The sequence below is a fragment of the Pseudorca crassidens genome, chromosome 13 (assembly GCF_039906515.1).
Source record: "Pseudorca crassidens isolate mPseCra1 chromosome 13, mPseCra1.hap1, whole genome shotgun sequence".
NCBI lineage: Eukaryota > Metazoa > Chordata > Mammalia > Artiodactyla > Delphinidae > Pseudorca > Pseudorca crassidens.
The window spans coordinates 67,058,494-67,078,119 of record NC_090308.1 but is presented as its reverse complement, the minus strand read 5'-3'; the positions used below and the strand labels follow the sequence as shown (position 1 = coordinate 67,078,119).

At 37.0% G+C, this 19,626-nt stretch overlaps 1 protein-coding gene across 5 annotated transcripts in view; it reads right to left on the bottom strand.

Moving 5' to 3' along the window:
- The window catches only part of RNGTT (RNA guanylyltransferase and 5'-phosphatase), a 219,463-nt gene that overhangs the window by 102,434 nt on the left and 97,403 nt on the right, over positions 1 to 19,626 (bottom strand). For all 5 annotated transcript variants that reach the window (XM_067702600.1, XM_067702601.1, XM_067702602.1 and 2 more), the window contains exon 12: positions 11,254 to 11,322. In XM_067702600.1, coding sequence (XP_067558701.1) covers positions 11,254 to 11,322 — 69 coding nt within the window. The remainder of the gene's footprint in view (positions 1 to 11,253; positions 11,323 to 19,626) is intronic.

Genomic DNA, 19,626 nt, shown 5'->3' with positions numbered 1-19,626 from the left:
GTTCTATAGAAGCAAATCTGATTTTACCAGGTGAGTTGTCCAATAAAAAATTAGAGATAGATTATGTCTGAAAGCAATTACCAATATTACCTGAGATGTCCATTATTATCTTTAAAAAGAAAAAATGTAATGAATGCAGATGTCAGGCAACCAAGTAAGATGCTTAAGGAAGTGTTTACCAAATGAGAGCAGAACCTGGCTTAGAGGTACAGGATGGCCATGTGCCAAAGAAGTCCTCTAAAACTAAGAGAAAATGAAATGGAGGCAGAAGTGATACACCTGCTATACAAAACAGTGGTTCTCAATTAGAGATTTTACCCCCCAGGGGATATTTGGCAATGCCTACATTTTTGGTTGTCACACTGGGGAGGGAAGGGTGAGCTACTGCCATCTAGTGGGTAGAAGCCAGGGATGTTTCTAAACATCCTACAAGGCACAGGACAGCTGTACACAGCAAAGAATTATCCAACCCAAAATGTCAATGGTACCAAAGTTGAGAAACTGATCTAAAGGAAGCTAGTAGTAATAACAACAAAGAGGACAAGATATCTGGTTCTTCTTTGCCTCTACTAACTACTAACTTCATGATTCAAAGCAAATTCAAAGTGTGGGCTTCATCTATTTCACTTGCAAAAATGCAATAGCATTTTGCTTGCCTAAAAACAGGACATCTAAACCAGAGATACCTAAAATGCTTTGTAGCCCATGCTACTCTATGATTTCCACTAGTAAAATGTGAGCAGTTATGTTATCGTAATATATATTCCAGGCCCTGCACTGAAACCTGAGACATACTGTCCTCTTCAGAAGGCTCACATCCTGAAGCTAGGAAAGATTCCTGGCCTTACCATATATTAGTTTTATTTTTGTTGTTTTTCTAGAATTTAGTTTTAAAGAAAGCAGAAAAAATCCTCTTTGGTAATTCTACTGGACAGAAAAGTAAAACAACTCTAGATTTATTGACTTGTTATATCCTTTTGCCCATGTTTCACTGAGAAGCAAATAACCAACACCTATTTTGCAAAACAAGACACATAAATATCCTGTATGGAGGAAAAGTCCCTAATCAACACTAACTACCTACTATGTGCCTAGTACCATACTAGTTGGGGAAGATACAAATTCTCCCAAGACAGTGGGCTCAACCACAGTGAGGCTTTTAATATAACCTCCAAGAGAGATTAGAGAAGTGCTCAAATGAACACAAACAAAGTTGCTGAGGAAGAACAACAGAGAAACATGAAAATCAGGGGGCAGGGGTAAAGGAAGTTTTCTTGAACAAGAAAAATGCATGAATTGAATTTTGAAGAATAATTAGGCTACAAGAAAGTTCTACGCAATGAGAACACAAATATACCTGAGTTGAGGGGAAGTCTGCTCAAGTTTTCTGAGACTAAATTGGCCCAGTGCTCTATGCTGTTCTTGTTGATGTAGAGGAGGTGAAGAGTCGATCTCCTATAAAAATAGCTCAAGGCAACCCCTTGGTATTTCATTTCTAAAAAGTCACAAACTTGGTAAAGATAGTAGGGAGAAGTATCATAGAAAGAAGCAGGGGAAGAAAACGGAGAATTCCATTTTCAAAAGCTTGCTGACATTTCTCATCTGCTTATGAAAGTTTTACTACTACTTATGGAAAGTGAAGTTGTGATTTGAGAGTAAAATTTAATATTAGAGAATTAATACAATTTCTTGGCTTAATAGGTTAGAAAACTTACTAAAAAATACATTTGTATTACTATTTCTATTATCTGATTCACAAGTCTAATTTCTTCTTGCTGTTGTTTTAATATAAAATAACCTGTAGCTTACATCTCTAATGAAATAATTTTGGAAAAAATACAGTTACACAAAGACCTCTGCAACTTCAGCTTTACTTTCCATGTCTGGGCAGTTCCATATAACTACACATGAAATTAAACTTTAACCAGTAAGGAACTGGGGGCAAAGACAAGTTAAATGAAAGTACCCAGTTAGTATCAAGACCAGTTAATAGACCTGAGTAAGAATACTAGAAAAATGAGGGGTACTGAAAGCATGCAGTAAACTCCCTCTTTTTACAGATTAACTGATAACCCAAATCGTTAGACTTGTCCAAAAAATTTCCAAATCACAGTAATACAGAAATCTTTCCACTATTAACAAAAAATACAGATTTATATCATTTGTCCGAAAGCAAATGATGAAAGGTTGGGTTAGATGATCTCATATTATAAAACTGTTCCAAAAGGAACCAAGTCAGTTGTTTTCTAATTACTTTTAGCCTAGTTCTGTGTGGAGCGGTGAGTAGGAGGGACAAGCAACTGGCAATGCCGTGTCTAGTGGGAAGAGGGAGCTCAGACAACCGAATAAACCTCAGCACCTAAACCACTTACCTCTTCTCTCCCACTCAGGCCCCACTGAAAGCCTACTGAACCGTCTGTCCTGTCTCATCTCCAGCACAGGCCCCATCTCCCAAAGTATCCTGGCCCTACTCCCTGGGCCCAGCAAGGTGCCTCTGCCACTCCATCAGTCTGTACTCTTCTCACACTGCTGCAGGGTCGAGTTTCTTCATAGCCCTTTGAGGGCAGAAACCCTGCCTTTATCCAGTTTTATTATTTCTTACTCAGCAATGTGTATAACATACAGTAGACACCCAATTTATTAGATGAAGGCATGAGCTAATATATTCCAAAGCTCAGGATTAACTCTCCCTTAATATCCAAGACTACTGCCATCTGGTATAAAATTCCACTAACTTTGACAGTTAGCAGATTCTCACAGAGTTTCTCCTCTTCTCTGGTGGACACAAGTCTAAATAAAAGTGGTCTACCGATAGGGGAATCAAACTCTAGATACAAGTAACATATGCAGCCTAGTTACTTTATACGTCAAGTACGTTACTCTCCTTTTTTGCTAATCTATGCAGCGTAGTATCACTAAAATAATTTTCTCTGCTCCTAGTACTGGTACGGAGAAGAGCATTGTAAGAACACAGGGGAGAGTCACACTCACCGAATCAGCCGGGCTTCCCCAAGGAAGCCACACCTAATTTGATATTCAAAGGCTGAATGGGAGTAATACCGAAAGGAAGAAAACAGTTTGTTGCAGAAGAAACAGCTGGTGTAAAGATGTACTCATTACAAATACTTAAATTTGCAGCTACCAGTAAAAAGCCCTACTGAAGTTATCAATGAACTTTGACAACAAAAGGAAAATTTATTCTAAATTGACAAAGTGTATGTTTTAAAATATTTCCTCCTAGAAGTCTGAACTCCCCTAAGCATAAGGGATGGGAGCTATCAATAATAAGCCCTATCCTTCTGCTGATTCCAGTATGTCCCAAGATGCTCAAATTAGAGCACTAACAAAATATACATTAAAATACATGGCTGGACAAATCCTGAAAAGCAAAGTGCAAAATAATGTGCTACCTTCCTTGAAAAGTGGAGTGGGAATAAAAATGTATTAACAAATTTGTATTTACTTATAAATGCATAAAGAAACTATGAGAAGATAAGTTAAAAACAAACAACAGTAGATAATTGAGGGAGGCGAGAAGAAGGAGAGGGAGACTTTCTTCTCTGTATTTGTCTTACTACATGTTAAATGTCTGTATTATCTAGTTAAAATTCAAATTAAACATATACCACTGTAAAACACAATTTTTAAAAAATCTACCATTAATTTTTCAATATTAAATGTTATCAATAAAAAAGAACTATCCCTAATTCACTGTGTTTAACATGTATCATTTATATGAAAACTGATTTTGCACTTTATATATTTACCTTCTTGGAATTCACTGATTCCTTCATTTTGTGAAGTCCTTATTTACATTTATTTGTCCTTTTCTCTGCTAACAATATATCATCATTAGCAGTGTCTTTTTGTTGTACAGTAACAGTATATATCTATATCTAGCTGAGGCTGATTACAAATTATTCCTCTTCAGCTGTTTATTTTGTCAACAAAATTCAATGGAAAAGCAAATGTTTTATTTATTAAGAAAGCTAGAACAGTAATATTCTTCTCTTTTCTTCTTCCTTACACAAAAGCAAGCTAAGAATATTTTGCTGTGTTCCAAAAGTTGATTAAGGAAAAAAAATTAAAAATAAACAAGGTGTATTTTCTTCCTTGGCAGTTCACTATTACAATTCTTTGGAAATTATTACATATTTCTCAATTAAAAAAATAACATATTTGGGGGAAAGATAGAATGACACTTTTCCAGTCTGCCAGGAAACAGAGCCCTTCTTCAATTGAAGACCTATCAAAATATGCAAGCAAATGTCATGGCAACAGAAGCTTTCACCATGGTAACATCATCTCTGCTACAGAGGAAAACCACTCTAATTCGTCATGTACTTCAAGACAAGACATTAGACTAATTCCAATTTTCATTTTACAATCTATCCATAACATTCAATATACCTGGCAGTAGTAAAGACTTAATAAAAACATTAATATTTCACAAGAAAGCAATATTAAAATCAAAGCTGACTCTATTTACATGCAAATTGATTAATGGGTGAAACATAAAACCAAGCTGACCCACCTTACAGAAAATCAAGATAGTGATGAAAACATAAAAAAACAATTCTACCACTATTGCTTGAGAGTAAATACTCTAAACTCAATACAGAAACAATTCTGTTTTACTAATCACAATATAGCTGGCAGATAAAACAAGAAAAAGTCTTATTTTAATAAAACAAAGAAAATATTTCAAGTTTTTATTACCACCTCTATTTTGCAATTCATTACATATAATTCTGTTTTTATTTCATAGTGAGGGAGTATTAATGGCACAAAAATTCTTATCTAGAAACGTGTCTCCAGATGACAAAAGTAAAATCAAATATGATTTTTAAAAGGTTAGAAATCAATCATTACTACAAATAAAAATTTACTATGCTACATAAATCATTAAAACCGCTTGCAAAAGCTAGTAAACAAACAAGGATTATCAACTTTATAAATTAAACTTAAAGATCTAATAGCTGTCAAGTAAAAGATCTACTACCTATAGCATATTAAAATGTCAAACGGCCAACTTAAAATATTCATTTTTAGGTAACAAACCACAAAAGATTAGCAATTCAAAATGTCAATGAAATCGTAAGACTGAAAACCTTATATATAAGGGTCTAATAAAACCTATCTGGTTTATGGTATAGACTAATAACCAGATGGAAAATTCAATCTGAAGATACTTCTTTTTAAAAATGATCACGTCAGTTTGTTCAAAGTTTGAGCTTTAAGCCTTAGAAAGACTAGAGGTTCATATTAAAATAAACAGCCAATTTCTTCTTCAAAGAAAACAGCCAATTTCTTCTTCAAAGAAAATACCCATTTTTCTCAAAATATTTAAATATTTTGGCAAGTATAACTTATACTTCAATTTTTTAAAACACTGTTTATGAATAAAGTAATATAGTTAAGTCACCTTTAAATAAAAGTATCAGTTACTTTCACATCAACAGCAAAACACAAGGGGAAACAAAAAGGCAGCATGGGATAAAGAAGAGAGTAAGCTGGCTTCAAATCTAGGTTTGGTCTTTAACCTGAAAACAAGGGAAAATCACTAGAGATTAAGGAGGAAAACCACTCTGGATATGGTATGAAGAAAAGACTGGAGGGGGATAAAGTGGAGGCTGCAGGACCAGTTAGGACACTGCTGCAGGGGTCCAGGCAAGAGGCAGTGAACGACAAGTCACACTGGAGTGTGGCAGTGGTAATGGAGAGAAAAGGGAATAATTTAAGAGAGATTTAGGAGGTAAAGCAAGATTTGGAGATGGATTAGAGGGATAAAAGAAGGAAAGGCGTCAAAGATGACATCTAGATTTCTCACTCAAGTAACTGCATATAAGCAACTGAGGGATGAAATGTTGGGAAAGGATCATTTTGTACAGTTTGTATGTTGGCTTGTTTGTTTGGGGAGTAGGGATGGAGTTCAGCTTCAAAGTATACTGAGTTTCTGGTGTCTTTGAGAAATTTAAAAGGTGATATCAGGGTAGGCAATTAAATAAACAAACCTGGAGCTTAAACAGAAATCAAGAGTCTGAGTCAGGCTTACGGGAAATAACTCAAGTGTGGAAGAGATTTCAAGGGAGAGAGCAGAGCATGGTAAAAAATGAAGGTCCAGCATACCGAGCCTTCAGAAACTCTGAACTTCAATGGCTAGTAGAAGACGAAAAGCTTGAGTGAGATGGAGAAGAAATGGCATGAAGCCACGCAAGAGAGTATTTTTAAGGAAGTGTGGACAGCGGTACAGACTACCACTAGATAATCCAGTAAGAAAAGGGCTGAAAAACGAACATGATTTTGCGAGGAAAAAGATCACTGGTGACCTTTCAAAAAAGCAGTTGATACAAATGGTATTTACTTAGATGAAGCCCCTTTTAAAACACAATCTTATCTAGAAGTACAATATATAAAAGAAATAAATCAGGGCTGCCGTGAGATAAACAGAATGCTTACCTAGTAACCTATTCCTGCACATGGTCCCCTAAGGCAGTTCACAGAAACCCAGAACTTTGGAAATTCATGTTTTGAAACCACTGGGCTAGATAATCTTAGAAGTATCTTTTCTGCTTTGATTTACTATAATTCTGTAAGTGTAATTTAATCTACTTTTTTTTTAATTGAGGCTTTCATGGTAATTAATGACTGCTGTATTTTAGTAAATATCAGATACTAGTACATTTCTTTATAAACACAAAGAAATATCCTAAGCTTTATTTTCCTGAATATACCATCCATTAGCTTTACTTGTCCTTTTTCTTATAAAAGTAATAAACTAAATGCAATTCTGGATGTGTTACAAGGTTATGTCTCTGAAAAACAGAACATTAAATCAAAAGGTAAATGAACTTTCTTCTAAGCTGGTGTTTGGGGTTTTGCCCTCAATAAAATCATCACTTTAATATAGTATCTTTATCACTGTTCCTCAATATTTTGCCAGGATTCAAAATACTTTCTTCTTCTTTTTTTTTTTTTTTTAGCAGTAGTAATATCTTCTACCTTCTACTCAACTTCAGTTCCCTCACTATAATTACTATAGTGAAGCAGAATTAACTTCTTGCTAAGTTTTAAGTAACTAGCACCAAACAAACGTAGGCCCAGAAGTTTTTACAAAAGTAGATGCACCAAGCATCCTCTTCATTTTTTGCCCTTCATTTGCCTTTGGAATATGTCTCTGGTATTAGAGAGTGGGCTGCAGATTATAAGTCAAGCTTTGCCCATCCTTGACCAGGATCTTCTCTCCACTTTATGCAGCCTCACTCAGATCGCTAAGTTGGTCACTCAAAACAGTCCCTTTCTTCATTTATTTAAACTGTTGGCTCAAGGAAGCCAAGAGATGCAAAACCACACATTGTGAGAAGTTTGGGGGATTTTCTGATAAATGTTGTCGACTAAACATGTGCATTTATATCCACTTTGATTTGAAACCTCACTAAAATGGGAGTTACAGAAAAGAGAATCAATAGAAAAGGAAAATCAGGAAAGAAGACAACAGCAGAAAACAATGTGTCAAATTCTGGAAAGACAGAAAGTAGATGGAGAAGTTAACAGAGCAGAGAGCAAAGAACACTGAATACTAAGTGCTTGCAGCAACCAATACAAAGGCAGAGGAATTCCTGCTGCGTTCCCCAGAACAGGCTACGTGACATAGGAAAACAGATACTGAGAAGGTTGCGAGGAGGTGAAAGGGAGACCTGGTACTGGAAACAGACTGGGTAAAAGTCTTCACAAGGAGCATTTACACCTCCAGCTTCCCTCCTCCACCCTGGCAAGAGGCAGGAGATGTTTATTCTGTGGCAAAACTGAAGGACGGAAGCTCCAGTCCAGAAGATTCAAGAACCACAGAAGAGGAAAAGTGAACCTTGGAGAGTGAAGTGAAAAGTTTACCTACTGAAGAGCACACCCTCGCCCCTTCATCTTCTCCATGCAGAGAATGCTAAAAGCCACGCAAATGCCACCCAGCAAGACACTAGAGAGTTGGTCTGAAGAATTCCAGGGAAAAGAACTGCGGATTCTAACATTTGCATATCCTCCAAAGTAAAAATAAAGGGTGAAAACATATTTTAACATGACAAAAAGTACAGGTTATCTCTGATATACTGTTTTATTTTGTCATAAGGGTCTAACACTCACCCTGACTGCACTTCATTATTAAAGCTGAGTTCATCCAAGATTTTAGACTTCCCCAGAAGGAAAACTTAGAAATGCTGGCAAATTTTACATTTTAAGGTTCTTGGCCTGATTAAGAGTCCTAAACTTCTAATTCAGAACTTGCTTTAAAAAGAAAGCCTAAGAAAGGAAGGTAACTTAAAACCTTAGAAGGACCAAAATAGAAATGACACTGGGTATTAGGGTCTATGGCTATTAGTTGGAAATGTCATATCAAGCTAAATAACTGCAGCAGGCTGAAAAATGGCCCCCAAAGATATTCAGGAAACTTTATGCCAAATGGTACGCCACTTATACCATAAATAGATAATGGTATCGCTTACCCTAAGTAATAAGTAGCATTAAAAATTAGACATGATGGAAATGAACCAATGATACTAAACTCCAGTAGAGAACGTTGCCCTTTGAACAGTGTAAAACTAAGTCCACACTCATTTTGTTAAAAAGGGAAAGATTAGCAAATCTTAGATATTCAAAACTAGAAATAAGTATAATTTATAAACTGAAAGAATGTATAAAAACTGGAATGGGACTAAATTCTCATTGAGTAATGCAATGTCATTTAATGCCCTGTCTCTAGACCACCTAAAATCATGTCTCCTCCCACCACTGGAAGCTACACCTGTCTGTAATCAACTCTCTTCTTACCTCCTTATACAAAAGACCTAGAGCGGGGCTTCCCTAGTGGCACAGTGGTTGAGAGTCCGCCTGCCGATGCAGGGGACATGGGTTCGTGCCCCTGTCCAGGAAGATCCCACGTGCCGCGGAGCGGCTGGGCCCGTGAGCCATGGCCACCGGGCCTGCACGTCCGGAGCCTGTGCTCCGCAACGGGAGAGGCCACAACAGTCAGAGGCCCGCGTACCGCAAAAAAAAAAACAAAAAACTTAAACTGGATTGGAGAACAGTAAAAGACCTGAAAAGAGCTCTACCTTATTCACTGAGAAGGCAATTTAACATTGTAAAAACACTGATTTTCTCCAAATTAATCTAACTTCAAAGCGTTTCCAATTAAACTCCCAACAAGAATTTTTGGGTAACCTGACAAACTGACTGAAACTTTTATGTTAAACCAAATGCCCACAAATACTTAAGAAAATCAATTATGAAGTCATCGTAATAACAAGTGTGGTTACTAGAAGAGGGACAGACTGATAAACCAACTTACTACACTAGACATCACAAGACTCACCTGTCAGGCCATTTCTCTTACATATACCAAAATCTCATACATGCATGGGTCTGAACCACCATGAGTTTAACAGAGTGAAACACTGTAATTCCAGTTATAGTTAGATTTTATTTCTTTCAATCCAGGGAGATTAGACTTAGAAAATACTGGAACTCAAAGATCTAATGTCTATCTTCCTAAAATAGTATTTTCTACTATTTCTGTCCCCAGCCTCTAACTCTCCTCCACCTCCTCCTCCTGCGACCACAAAAGATTTTTCCCCCCATCTGTTTGGCAAGGGGGGCTGGGAGGAAGACAGAAGCCAATCACATACCACGTTATACCTAAATTTGCATAATAGCAGAGTTTTACTATATACGTAAAGCATATATAATATAGCGTTTAATACATAATGTTCAAAAATATTACAGCTTCCTTCCCTTTTCTCCAGGTACCCAGTTTGATGTGTCTCTACGTAACTTCACAACTACCTTGCACCCTAATTTCTAAGGATAGAGTTAGTGAAGGCAAAATGAAGCTCATGACAAGGTGTGGCACATGAAATACAACTCTTTCCTATAAAAGCAGTGGTTCTCCTACTTGAAAACGCATCAGAGTCACTGGGAAAGCCTGAGAAAGCACAAATTGCTGGACTCCATTCCCAGCAGTTTCTCATCAGTAGGTCTGTGGTGAGTGACATTTATAACAACTTTCTGGGTGGTGCTAATGCTACCTTGTCCACAGGCCACATTTTTTTTTTTTTAAAGATGTTGTGGGTAGGAGTTTATTAATTTATTTATTTATTTTTGCTGTGTTGGGTCTTCGTTTCTGTGGGAGGGCTTTCTCTAGTTGTGGCAAGCGAGGGCCATTCTTCATTGCAGTGTGCGGGCCTCTCATTATCGCGGCCTCTTTTGTTGCGGAGCACAGGCTCCAGACGCGCAGGCTCAGTAGTTGTGGCTCATGGGCCTAGTTGCCCCGCGGCATGTGGGATCCTCCCAGACCAGGGTTTGAACCCGTGTCCCCTGCATTAGCAGGCAGATTCTCAACCACTGCGCCACCAGGGAAGCCCACGGGCCACATTTTTGAAAAGCACTGCGCCACAGAGCACAGGTTCTCAAGTGAAGGCAAATTTGCCCTTCAGCGGAAATGAGGCAGTGAATGTGTATATTTTTGGTTGTCACAAGCTAGAGGGGTGGGAGGGAGAAGTAATACTGGCACCTGGTAAGTACAGACCAAAGATGCTGTGAAACATCCTACCACGCACAGGACAGCTCCCCGCAGCAAAGGATTATGTGGCCAAAAACGTCAATGATGTGGAGGGAGGGAAACCTTACCATCAGTAAAACATAATTACTCCAAATATATGATTTGACCATTAAGTTGGTGAAAAGTTCTTCAGTGAGTTTCAGAAATCTGACATGGAATAAATATGCAAGGAATTGTGTTTTTCTTCAAATATTGATAACTCTAAATTTTACTCATCCATGGCAAAATGAAGTTTTAAAAATATTAATGCTTAAAGATATACTGGGCTACAGAAAGAAATAAGCATTTATTTATATAAGGTTATTGGTAGATTTCTAGTAAAGAAACAAAACATTCATTGTGCAAGAGTAGTAAGAAAACTAATTATATTAAAAGACTAATAACTTCCTTGAAAAATAATGATCAGTCATATTTATTTCCTAAGCTAAGTGAAAAGCAAATAACTATTCATTGTACTATTATATGTATTTAGTATAAAAGAAGTATTTTATTTTATAATGAAAATTTGTTTTAAGGAAAAGCAGTGATTATAGCAGTAATCAATCCTAAGTAAATATATCTAAGGAAAATATACTTTATATATACATGCATGGGCATACACGGATACACCTACACACACACATGCACACAGAGACAAATGTACTTACTCCGGTGGGCTGGAAAATGAGACCATCCATTTCATGGCTGACTTCTTTGGCAAAGTTTCCTTCAAGTAGCTATAAAATAAATACACATATTTTTAGAAACACAATAATCACTTTAAAAGTTTTTTAATTTTTTGTAAGCTTTATAAGAACTTCTTAATACATAAGCTTTAAAAATGGAAATACAAAATGGGGGAGGGGGTGATCCAGAGGGAACTAGGTTAATATACTGTAAGATTATTTTTTAATATATGAAGGTTTCCATTCCATGGCAGGCTAGATATCTCGAACAACAGTTCTAACTACAATAACCAAAATGATGGATAAAATATTTAAAAAAATTTTTTTCTTCTTCAGTTTTATTAAGATATAATTGACATACAGCACTCATCTCATACAGATACAAAATAAAAATAAATATATTTTTTCCTTGTGATGAGAACTCAGGATTTACGCTCTTAACAACTTTCATATATAACATACAGCAGTGTTAATTATATTAGTCATGCTGTATATTACATCCCTAGTACTTATTTATCTTACGACAGTGGTCAAAGGTACAAACTTCCAGTTATAAAACATATTTTTAAATGCACTATGCTGAGCCAGCATAAAAGGAAGGAAGGCATAGGCCAAAACTGAAACAAAAGTAGAAACGCTGGGAAGTAATAAATAAAGGGAATAAAACTAAACATACACAAAAAAGGAGAGAGCAGAGAATCTTGCTTGGGGATAGATGGAGCCGGGATAAGATTGTCTGAGAATGTGTAAAAAGAAGCTAGCTCAAACATGGGGATCGCAGCCCCAAAATGCATTATCTGTGTTATCCCCAAACCTTCAAGCAGAAAAATTTAACCTTTCTTTTTGTCCTACTTTTTGCCTCATTTTTTGTCTTTATTACATTTTTTTTCAAGCAAAAAAACTGCATTGCAAGGAATACACAGCATGAATTACAAATAACAAGCTTTTTCAATGCCATATCTACTGAAAAGCAGAGTTACAGGCCCAACGCTCTCTAATTAGTTCTGAACAAGTAGTTTTAAATGCTTCTCTTCCATGGATTTTTATATTATTCTGAAGAACTGAACATATACATCACTGAGTGAGGACCTACACACTGATTTTCTGCATTTCAGGGAAGAGAGCAGAAGATACTTCACAGAGCCAGGTAATAATGTCATGTTACCCAGAGTCTGGCCAACTACCAAAAAAACATTTAGGATGGTTCTGGGATTCAAATATGTTCCACCAAAATTTTGGATATGCTGTGTGTTATTCAACCACAATCTTTCATCACAATCACATCCTCTAAAACACCACTACACTTAAAGGCAGATTTGCGTTCCAAAAGCAACAATCAAAATGTCCAGTATATTGCACATGCCACAAGATCTGTGATTCTCCTCCCAAACTGTGACTTCATCTTCTCTGCCATTTCATTCCTTGAAATCTGTAATTTCTCTAAACTGGGGGCAGTTCAGCAAAGAAAAGTAAGAGCAATCCTAGTTTCTAACTGCTTTAAGACCAATTTGAGTTTGAATAATCTACACTTCCGTAAAGTTGTAATGCTCCTTAGTCAAATTCATGGGGACAGAAATTACAGAGTCTTGGGGAGGAGAGAACGAGGTGTTAGCGTTTGATGGGTACAGAGTCTCAGTTTGGAAAGATGAAAAAGATCTGGAAATATAAGATGGCAATGGTTAAACAACAATGTGAATGTACTTAAAGCCACTGAAATGAATGCTTAAAAATGATTAAATGGTCAATTTCATGCTACGCATATTTTACCACAATTCTTTTTCAACTGTAATGCTCTTGATATTTTCTTTTTTGTTGTGTTTTGTTCTTTCGTCTTATAATGACACTAAGGAAGTGGGGAGCTTGCAGACTGGGACTCTTAGAGCCATATTATCCAGAGTTTGGCTAAATAGGTAAAAATTTCAGACCAGATCTGAAATTGATCTCCAATTCATTCATAGGTTTAAATGACCTACCCATATGAGGAGGAAACTGCTGAAGTAAAAGTTCAATATGGATTAAAAGTACTAATTTCTTATAATGAACTAATGATGGGTAAAGGGTCAAACAAGAAAAAAAATGTATAAAATTGATAATTCTTGTACTTCATCATGTAAGAAAAGGTAACCTACTAATTTATAGTATAAAATCCTGCTGAGGAATGAAGCAATGAAAACAAAATGCCACAATTATCTTTTTAAAAACACTTTTCAAAGGTTAAACAATTTGTTCTTTTATAGTAGGTACATCATTTATGGCAAGTAAACATAGCTTTTCCATTCTTAGACCATCTTTCTCCCATTCATATACTGGACCATCCCTGTAGATAAAGTATATATAAAGTTAACAGTATAAAGTATAGTGTTGGCAAGACTCTAGATAACATGATGTTACCTGCTGCAGAAATGAAAGTAACTTCCTTTTTTATTTTACTCTAACTTTTTAAGAATCAGAGAATTTAAGGGACTATGAAACTTCTTAGGTCAAAAGAATACTGCTTGTTTTCACTCGTTTTACTGCTTATTGATTACTCTACACAATATTTCTTTCTTTACTTAATACATTTACAATATTACCTAGCATATATTAAAGACCTACTATAAAGTGTTGTTGTGCTTGGTTCTTTATATATGTACATAATTCAAAACACACAACTCCTCATGAGATGTATAATTTTTAATTTTATATTACTATTCACTTCACCAGAAAAGGAAACTGAGACCAACAGCAATTAAGTGACTAGCTTCAAGTCAGACAGCTAAAAAAGTAAAATCACTCAGAACAGATTTCAATCAGACTTTAATTAAAAATAAGGAAATAGGGGACTTCCCTGGTGGCACAGTGGTTAAGAATCTGCCTGCCAATGCAGGGGACACGGGTTCCATCCCTGGTCTGGGAAGATCCCACATTCTGCAGAGCAACTAAGCCCGTGCACTGATGAGCCCGCGTGCCACAACTACTGAAGCTCATGCGCCTAGAGCCCATGCTCTGCAACAAGAGAAGCCACGGCAATGAGAAGCCTGCACACCGCAACGAAGAGTGGCCTCCGCCCGCCAAAACTAGAGAAAGCCCGCATGCAGCAACGAAGACCCAACGCAGCCAGAAATAAATAAAATAAATTTATTTGAAAAAAAAAAAAAGGAAATAACCAGAGAAAGTCTCTGACTCTCTGAAACAAATGCCCCAAAGACTTCTGAAACTTCCCACGTATATAGGTCCTCCAATCATCATTTAAAAATACAGACTTTAAATGTATTGTAGCATGTACTATATGAGTAAGATACATACAAAGGGAGGTAAAATTCTTGGGGTGGAGGGAAGTTTTTTTTCAGCGATAAAATCTAAAAATTTTCTTAATTTATGTAATAAATATATATAATTCATTTATTCATATTAGAAATCACATATATAAAATAATATGTTAAATTTAAAATATTGCTTTTTTCCAATCATAATTCCTGAAAGAAAATTTATCCAAACTTGTTGTGAGCATCTTCTGTATATCAGTGTCTTTATTGTTAGAGCCAATACTTAAAGTCACTTAACACATTTCCATTATTTTCACTGCTATCTCTGAGTTATAGCATACTTCAAATTATACATGAGACCGTCACTACAGATGTTATCTTAAGCTACAAGTACCGTTTGAATAATATTAGCAAAGTTTTTTCCCCCCTCATGCATTCCTTAGGTCTGTATTCATAATCTTGAAAGTGTTCACCATCTTTAAGGTTATCCTTTTTTTTTTCTTTTCCTTTCTTTCTTTCCTTCCTTCCTGACTTCCTTCCTTTCTTTCTTTCTTTATGGCTGTGTTGGGTCTTCATTGCTGTGCACAGGCTTTCTCTAGTTGTGGCCACGGGGGGCCACTCTTCGTTGCGGTGCGCAGGTTTCTCATTGCGGTGCGCGGGTTTCTCATTGCGGTGGCTTCTCTTGTTGTGCAGCACGGGCTCTAGTCACACGGACTCAGTAGTTGTGGCTCGCGAGCTAGTGGCACACAGGCTTTGTTGCTCCGTGGCATGTGGGATCTTCCCGTACCAGAGATCGAACCCATGTACCCTGCACTGGCAGATGGATTCTTAACCACTGCGCCATCAGGGAAGCCCCTAAGGTTATCTTTTAAAAGCTTTTTATGGCAAAGTTCCACTTTTACTTACGGTGTAGAATATGTCTAACCTGACAATAAATTTTTAAAAAGCAGACAATCTATAAAATCATAGCTTTTGTTAAGGTTTAGAGTGTTGAGGTGTCCATAAAATCAGGTAAACTGAATCCCAGGTCCTCCAAAGAAAGATGAGACACGTGAACCCCTTCAACTTTGGAAGAGCATAAGAGGAAAAAATGGCTGCCACAAAAGTGGGTACAAAGAAAAACTGAAAGTTTGATCAATTCTTAAAAACCAAGTGTGGGTTAGTATAACAGTATAGAATCCCTGGAAGCTCCAAACACAAGAGGACTCCAAACCTACTCACTAGCTCTATTCCCCAGGTTTCTATCAGGATTCACAGGAAAGATCAGGGGTAGGACAAGAAAGATGAGAAAGCCTCATCTTAGTTGCAAACAGACATAAAATCCTTTCCAGACCCTTCCTGATATGAAGTAAAGGCCATCTGAGGATAAAGTCGTCTGCAGCTACACACGGGTCCAGAAACAGCCTTGGTCCAAGGATATTATATTGATAAAAAGGAGAAAAACTTGCTCCTGCCAAAACATCCCACCTATGCAAGGCAAAATTCAGCTGCCAAGAGGGAGAGGTCAGCCCACTGAGGGGAAACCCATCCCTGAGACTCAGGCGCTCAGGGTCTGCTTAACAGCAAGGCTTGAGGAGGAAAATTAACAAAACCCCACAGTCTGCACAAATCAGGCACTGAGTGACAAGAAACAGTCGATTACATATGAGGGAGAATGCAAGAGCACAAAAATAGACCACTATGTGGTACAGGCAAGCAGAGCCCACTGAAAGCTACAAGTGAAGCAGGAACACTGGAGAAAACCCATTTTATACTCCAGTTCTCTCAATAAGCTCAAGTAACAGAAGTCATCTGCTTAAGGAATCTGAAGTCTTCAGAGCACAGAAGATAACTATATAGCAATACAAACCCATGTTAAATACAGATTATTCAACCACTAACCCCACCTCCAGCAAATGAAGCTTATTAAACTTAAAGGAGAGGTATGCCCATTACTAAGCACAAAGACATCTACCTCAGTATATATTGTTCATACAGAAAAAAATGCCCAGCATCCAATCGAAAATTACCACACACACATACAAAGCAAGAAGAAAATGACCTACATTCAATAGATAAGGCAGTCAATAGAAAAAAACATAGGGATGGCCCATATTTTGGAAATATCAAACAAAGATTTTAAAATATCTTTAACATTTTAAAGGAAAAGGTGGAAAACATGCATAAGTAAACGTGGAATTTCACCAAAAAGTTGAAAATAATAAAAAATAAGACAAATGGAAATGCAAGAAATAAAAACATAATATCAAAGAAAAAGAATGCTAATCAATGGGAATGCAATCAATGGGATTATCCACTGACTGGACAGAACAAAGGAAAGAATCACTGAACTTGAAGAAGAAAAGAGTGTAGCACTTTTTCCAACTGAAATACAAAAAGGCAAAAGGGGAGATGCTGGGGTGGCAGGGGTCGGGAGGAACAGAATGAGGAATCAAAGAGCAACGGTAAAGATGTCTTAAAAATACTTACAAACACGTAGAGAGAAAACCACAAAGAATATGGAGGACTGTTAACAACAATGAAACAACGTGACCTATTTGACATTTTATAGAACACTGTACCCAACAATAGGAGAAAATACTTTCCTTTTCCAAGTGCATACAACACATTTATAGGTCAAAGTCATACAAGGTATGACTGTGCTCCCGCAGCCTATAGTTTTAAAACATTCTGTCTGTACAGAAGTAAGATGATTCGACATTTAACAGTTTAACTTCCTCTATTCAAATGTAATCTCTGTGAGGTTAAGTATCACACCTAATTGTTCCTGTATTTTTATTTTATTTATTTATTTATTTTTTGCGGTACGCGGGCCTCTCACTGCTGTGCCACGGAGCACAGGCTCCGGACGCGCAGGCTCAGCGCCATGGCTCACGGTCCCAGCCGCTCCGCGGCACGTGGGATCCTCCCAGACCGGGTCACGAACCCGCGCCCCCTGCATCGGCAGGCGGACCCTCAACTACTGCACCACCAGGGAAGCCCTGTTCCTGTATTTTATGCACCTAAAAACATAGTCAAATATACTATCATTAAAAAAGTCAATAGATTAAGCAAATAAGCTCAAAGTGTCAGGTTAACCAGAAGCATAACTTAACTTTATTTCATCCGTGTGAAACCAAATCCATTCATCCTAAAGATTAATGCACATTTATTGATAAAATAAGGCTATGAAATTAGCTACCAATTCATTATGTGTATGGTAACACAGTTTAAAACTGTTTGCCATTTTGCTGCAAAAAACTTAATCCCCCAGGGACTCCCACAGGTTTGATAATTTACTAGAAGGCCTTAGAACTCAGAAAAGCACTATATTTATGGCTTAATTTTGGTAAATACATACTGAGAATAACTTTAATGAAATTAAGTTGGTCTCTCCTAAAACCAGTAATAAATATAATTTTGCAAAGTTTAATCATTCTTTTTTAAAGAGAATACTACTTAGATCTCCAAAACCATTTATGTGACCAGACATTTTCTTTCCTTTTCAGGTTCACAGTAAATAGAAGAAAAGTAGACTTCAGTTAAATTTGTTTGTTGATGGGTAAAATTACATCCACAATAAGGAGTTCAAAAAAGATGATACTATTCCTTTAATGTCTTCAACATATTTTCTTTTGGTTTATAATTCAAACATGGCAAATTAACGTAAGATTTTAATTCAGAAATATACAGCTGTTATTATAACACCTGTAAACTAGAGCAAATATTTAATATTTAGAGTACTGTTCTTCCTTACCTTAAGTATCCCCCAAAAGTATACTTTTATAAACTTTTAGAAGAAAAAGGGGGTAATACGAATTAGGGGTCTCCACCCCTGAGGACCGGGCCGCACAGCGCAGGTGAGCAGTGGGCAAGCTAGAAGCTTCATCTGCCGCTCCCCATCGCTCCCCGTCGCCCACATTACTGCCTGAGCCATCTCCCACCCCCTCCACCTCCCCACCCCGTGTCTGTGGAAAAACTGTCTTCCAGAAGCCAGTCCTTGGTGCCAAAAAGGTTGGGGACAACTGATATAAATCATCTTTTTTTTCTAAAATGACTTCTTAGCATTTCAAATGGACTACAGAAAAGAAAAGGATGTTAAGAGGAAGGTTTGAAGTAGGAAGAGTCTATTATACTAACAGATACAGTAACAGAGAAGGCCAGGTGGGGCTCACGGATTAAAGAGCCCCAAGAAGAAAGAATGAAAAGAGCAGCTTCTAAAAGGAGTGCTTAAAGAGCTCATGCAACTAATATACACATGCCTCCACATAATCCCCATCCCAATGGTAGACTCTCATAGCAATTTACAGCTATTTCCAAGACTTTACTTTCTGCTTTTGTATAAAGAGTCCTAATCCTCTGGTCATATCCACCAGCTACTCTAACTTTAACCCTAATTTTTCAATGCCATCTATCAAACTCACAACAAGGACTTTAGCACTTGGGTCATGGTCTTCTTCTTCATGTGTGCCGCCATCCTGCAGGTCCACTTATATGTGGATATTTTTCAATAAATATGTACTACAGTACTGTACGACCCGTGGGTGGTTGAATCCAAGGATGTAGAACAGAGGACCAACTATAAAGTTATACTGGAATTTTTGACTCCACAGAGAGTCAGGGCCCCTAACCCCTGTGAAATTCAAGGGTCAACCATATTCTACACTGGTCTTCTATAGTAAGAGTACACTATTGCTTCCCAGAAAACACCGGCTACACAACATTGCTCTGATTATGATCATTGTTCTTAAATGTTTCTTCTGCACATCATACTTATGATAGCCACATTCCATGTGTTCATATAAACTTCATTTAAATATCCCACTAACCTCCACACATGTTCAACAAAGTAAGCAAGACTGATGGCACACACTGGTGGAAAACAAAGTAAAAAACAAATAGATGCTCTGATCTCAGCCTAATCTATTCAAACACCTGGTTTATTTGAACCAATTTTATGAGCTAGCATGGAGAAAATATGGAGTCCCTCTATCAGGAAAGATATACTTGCCTTTTTCAGAGCCCATATTTTTTCACATCTCTGAAAACAGGACATATCTTACAATTGATGATATAGCATATTTTAATTGGCAGAGGTCTCTCAAATCCAGTGGTACATAAAATAAGGGAA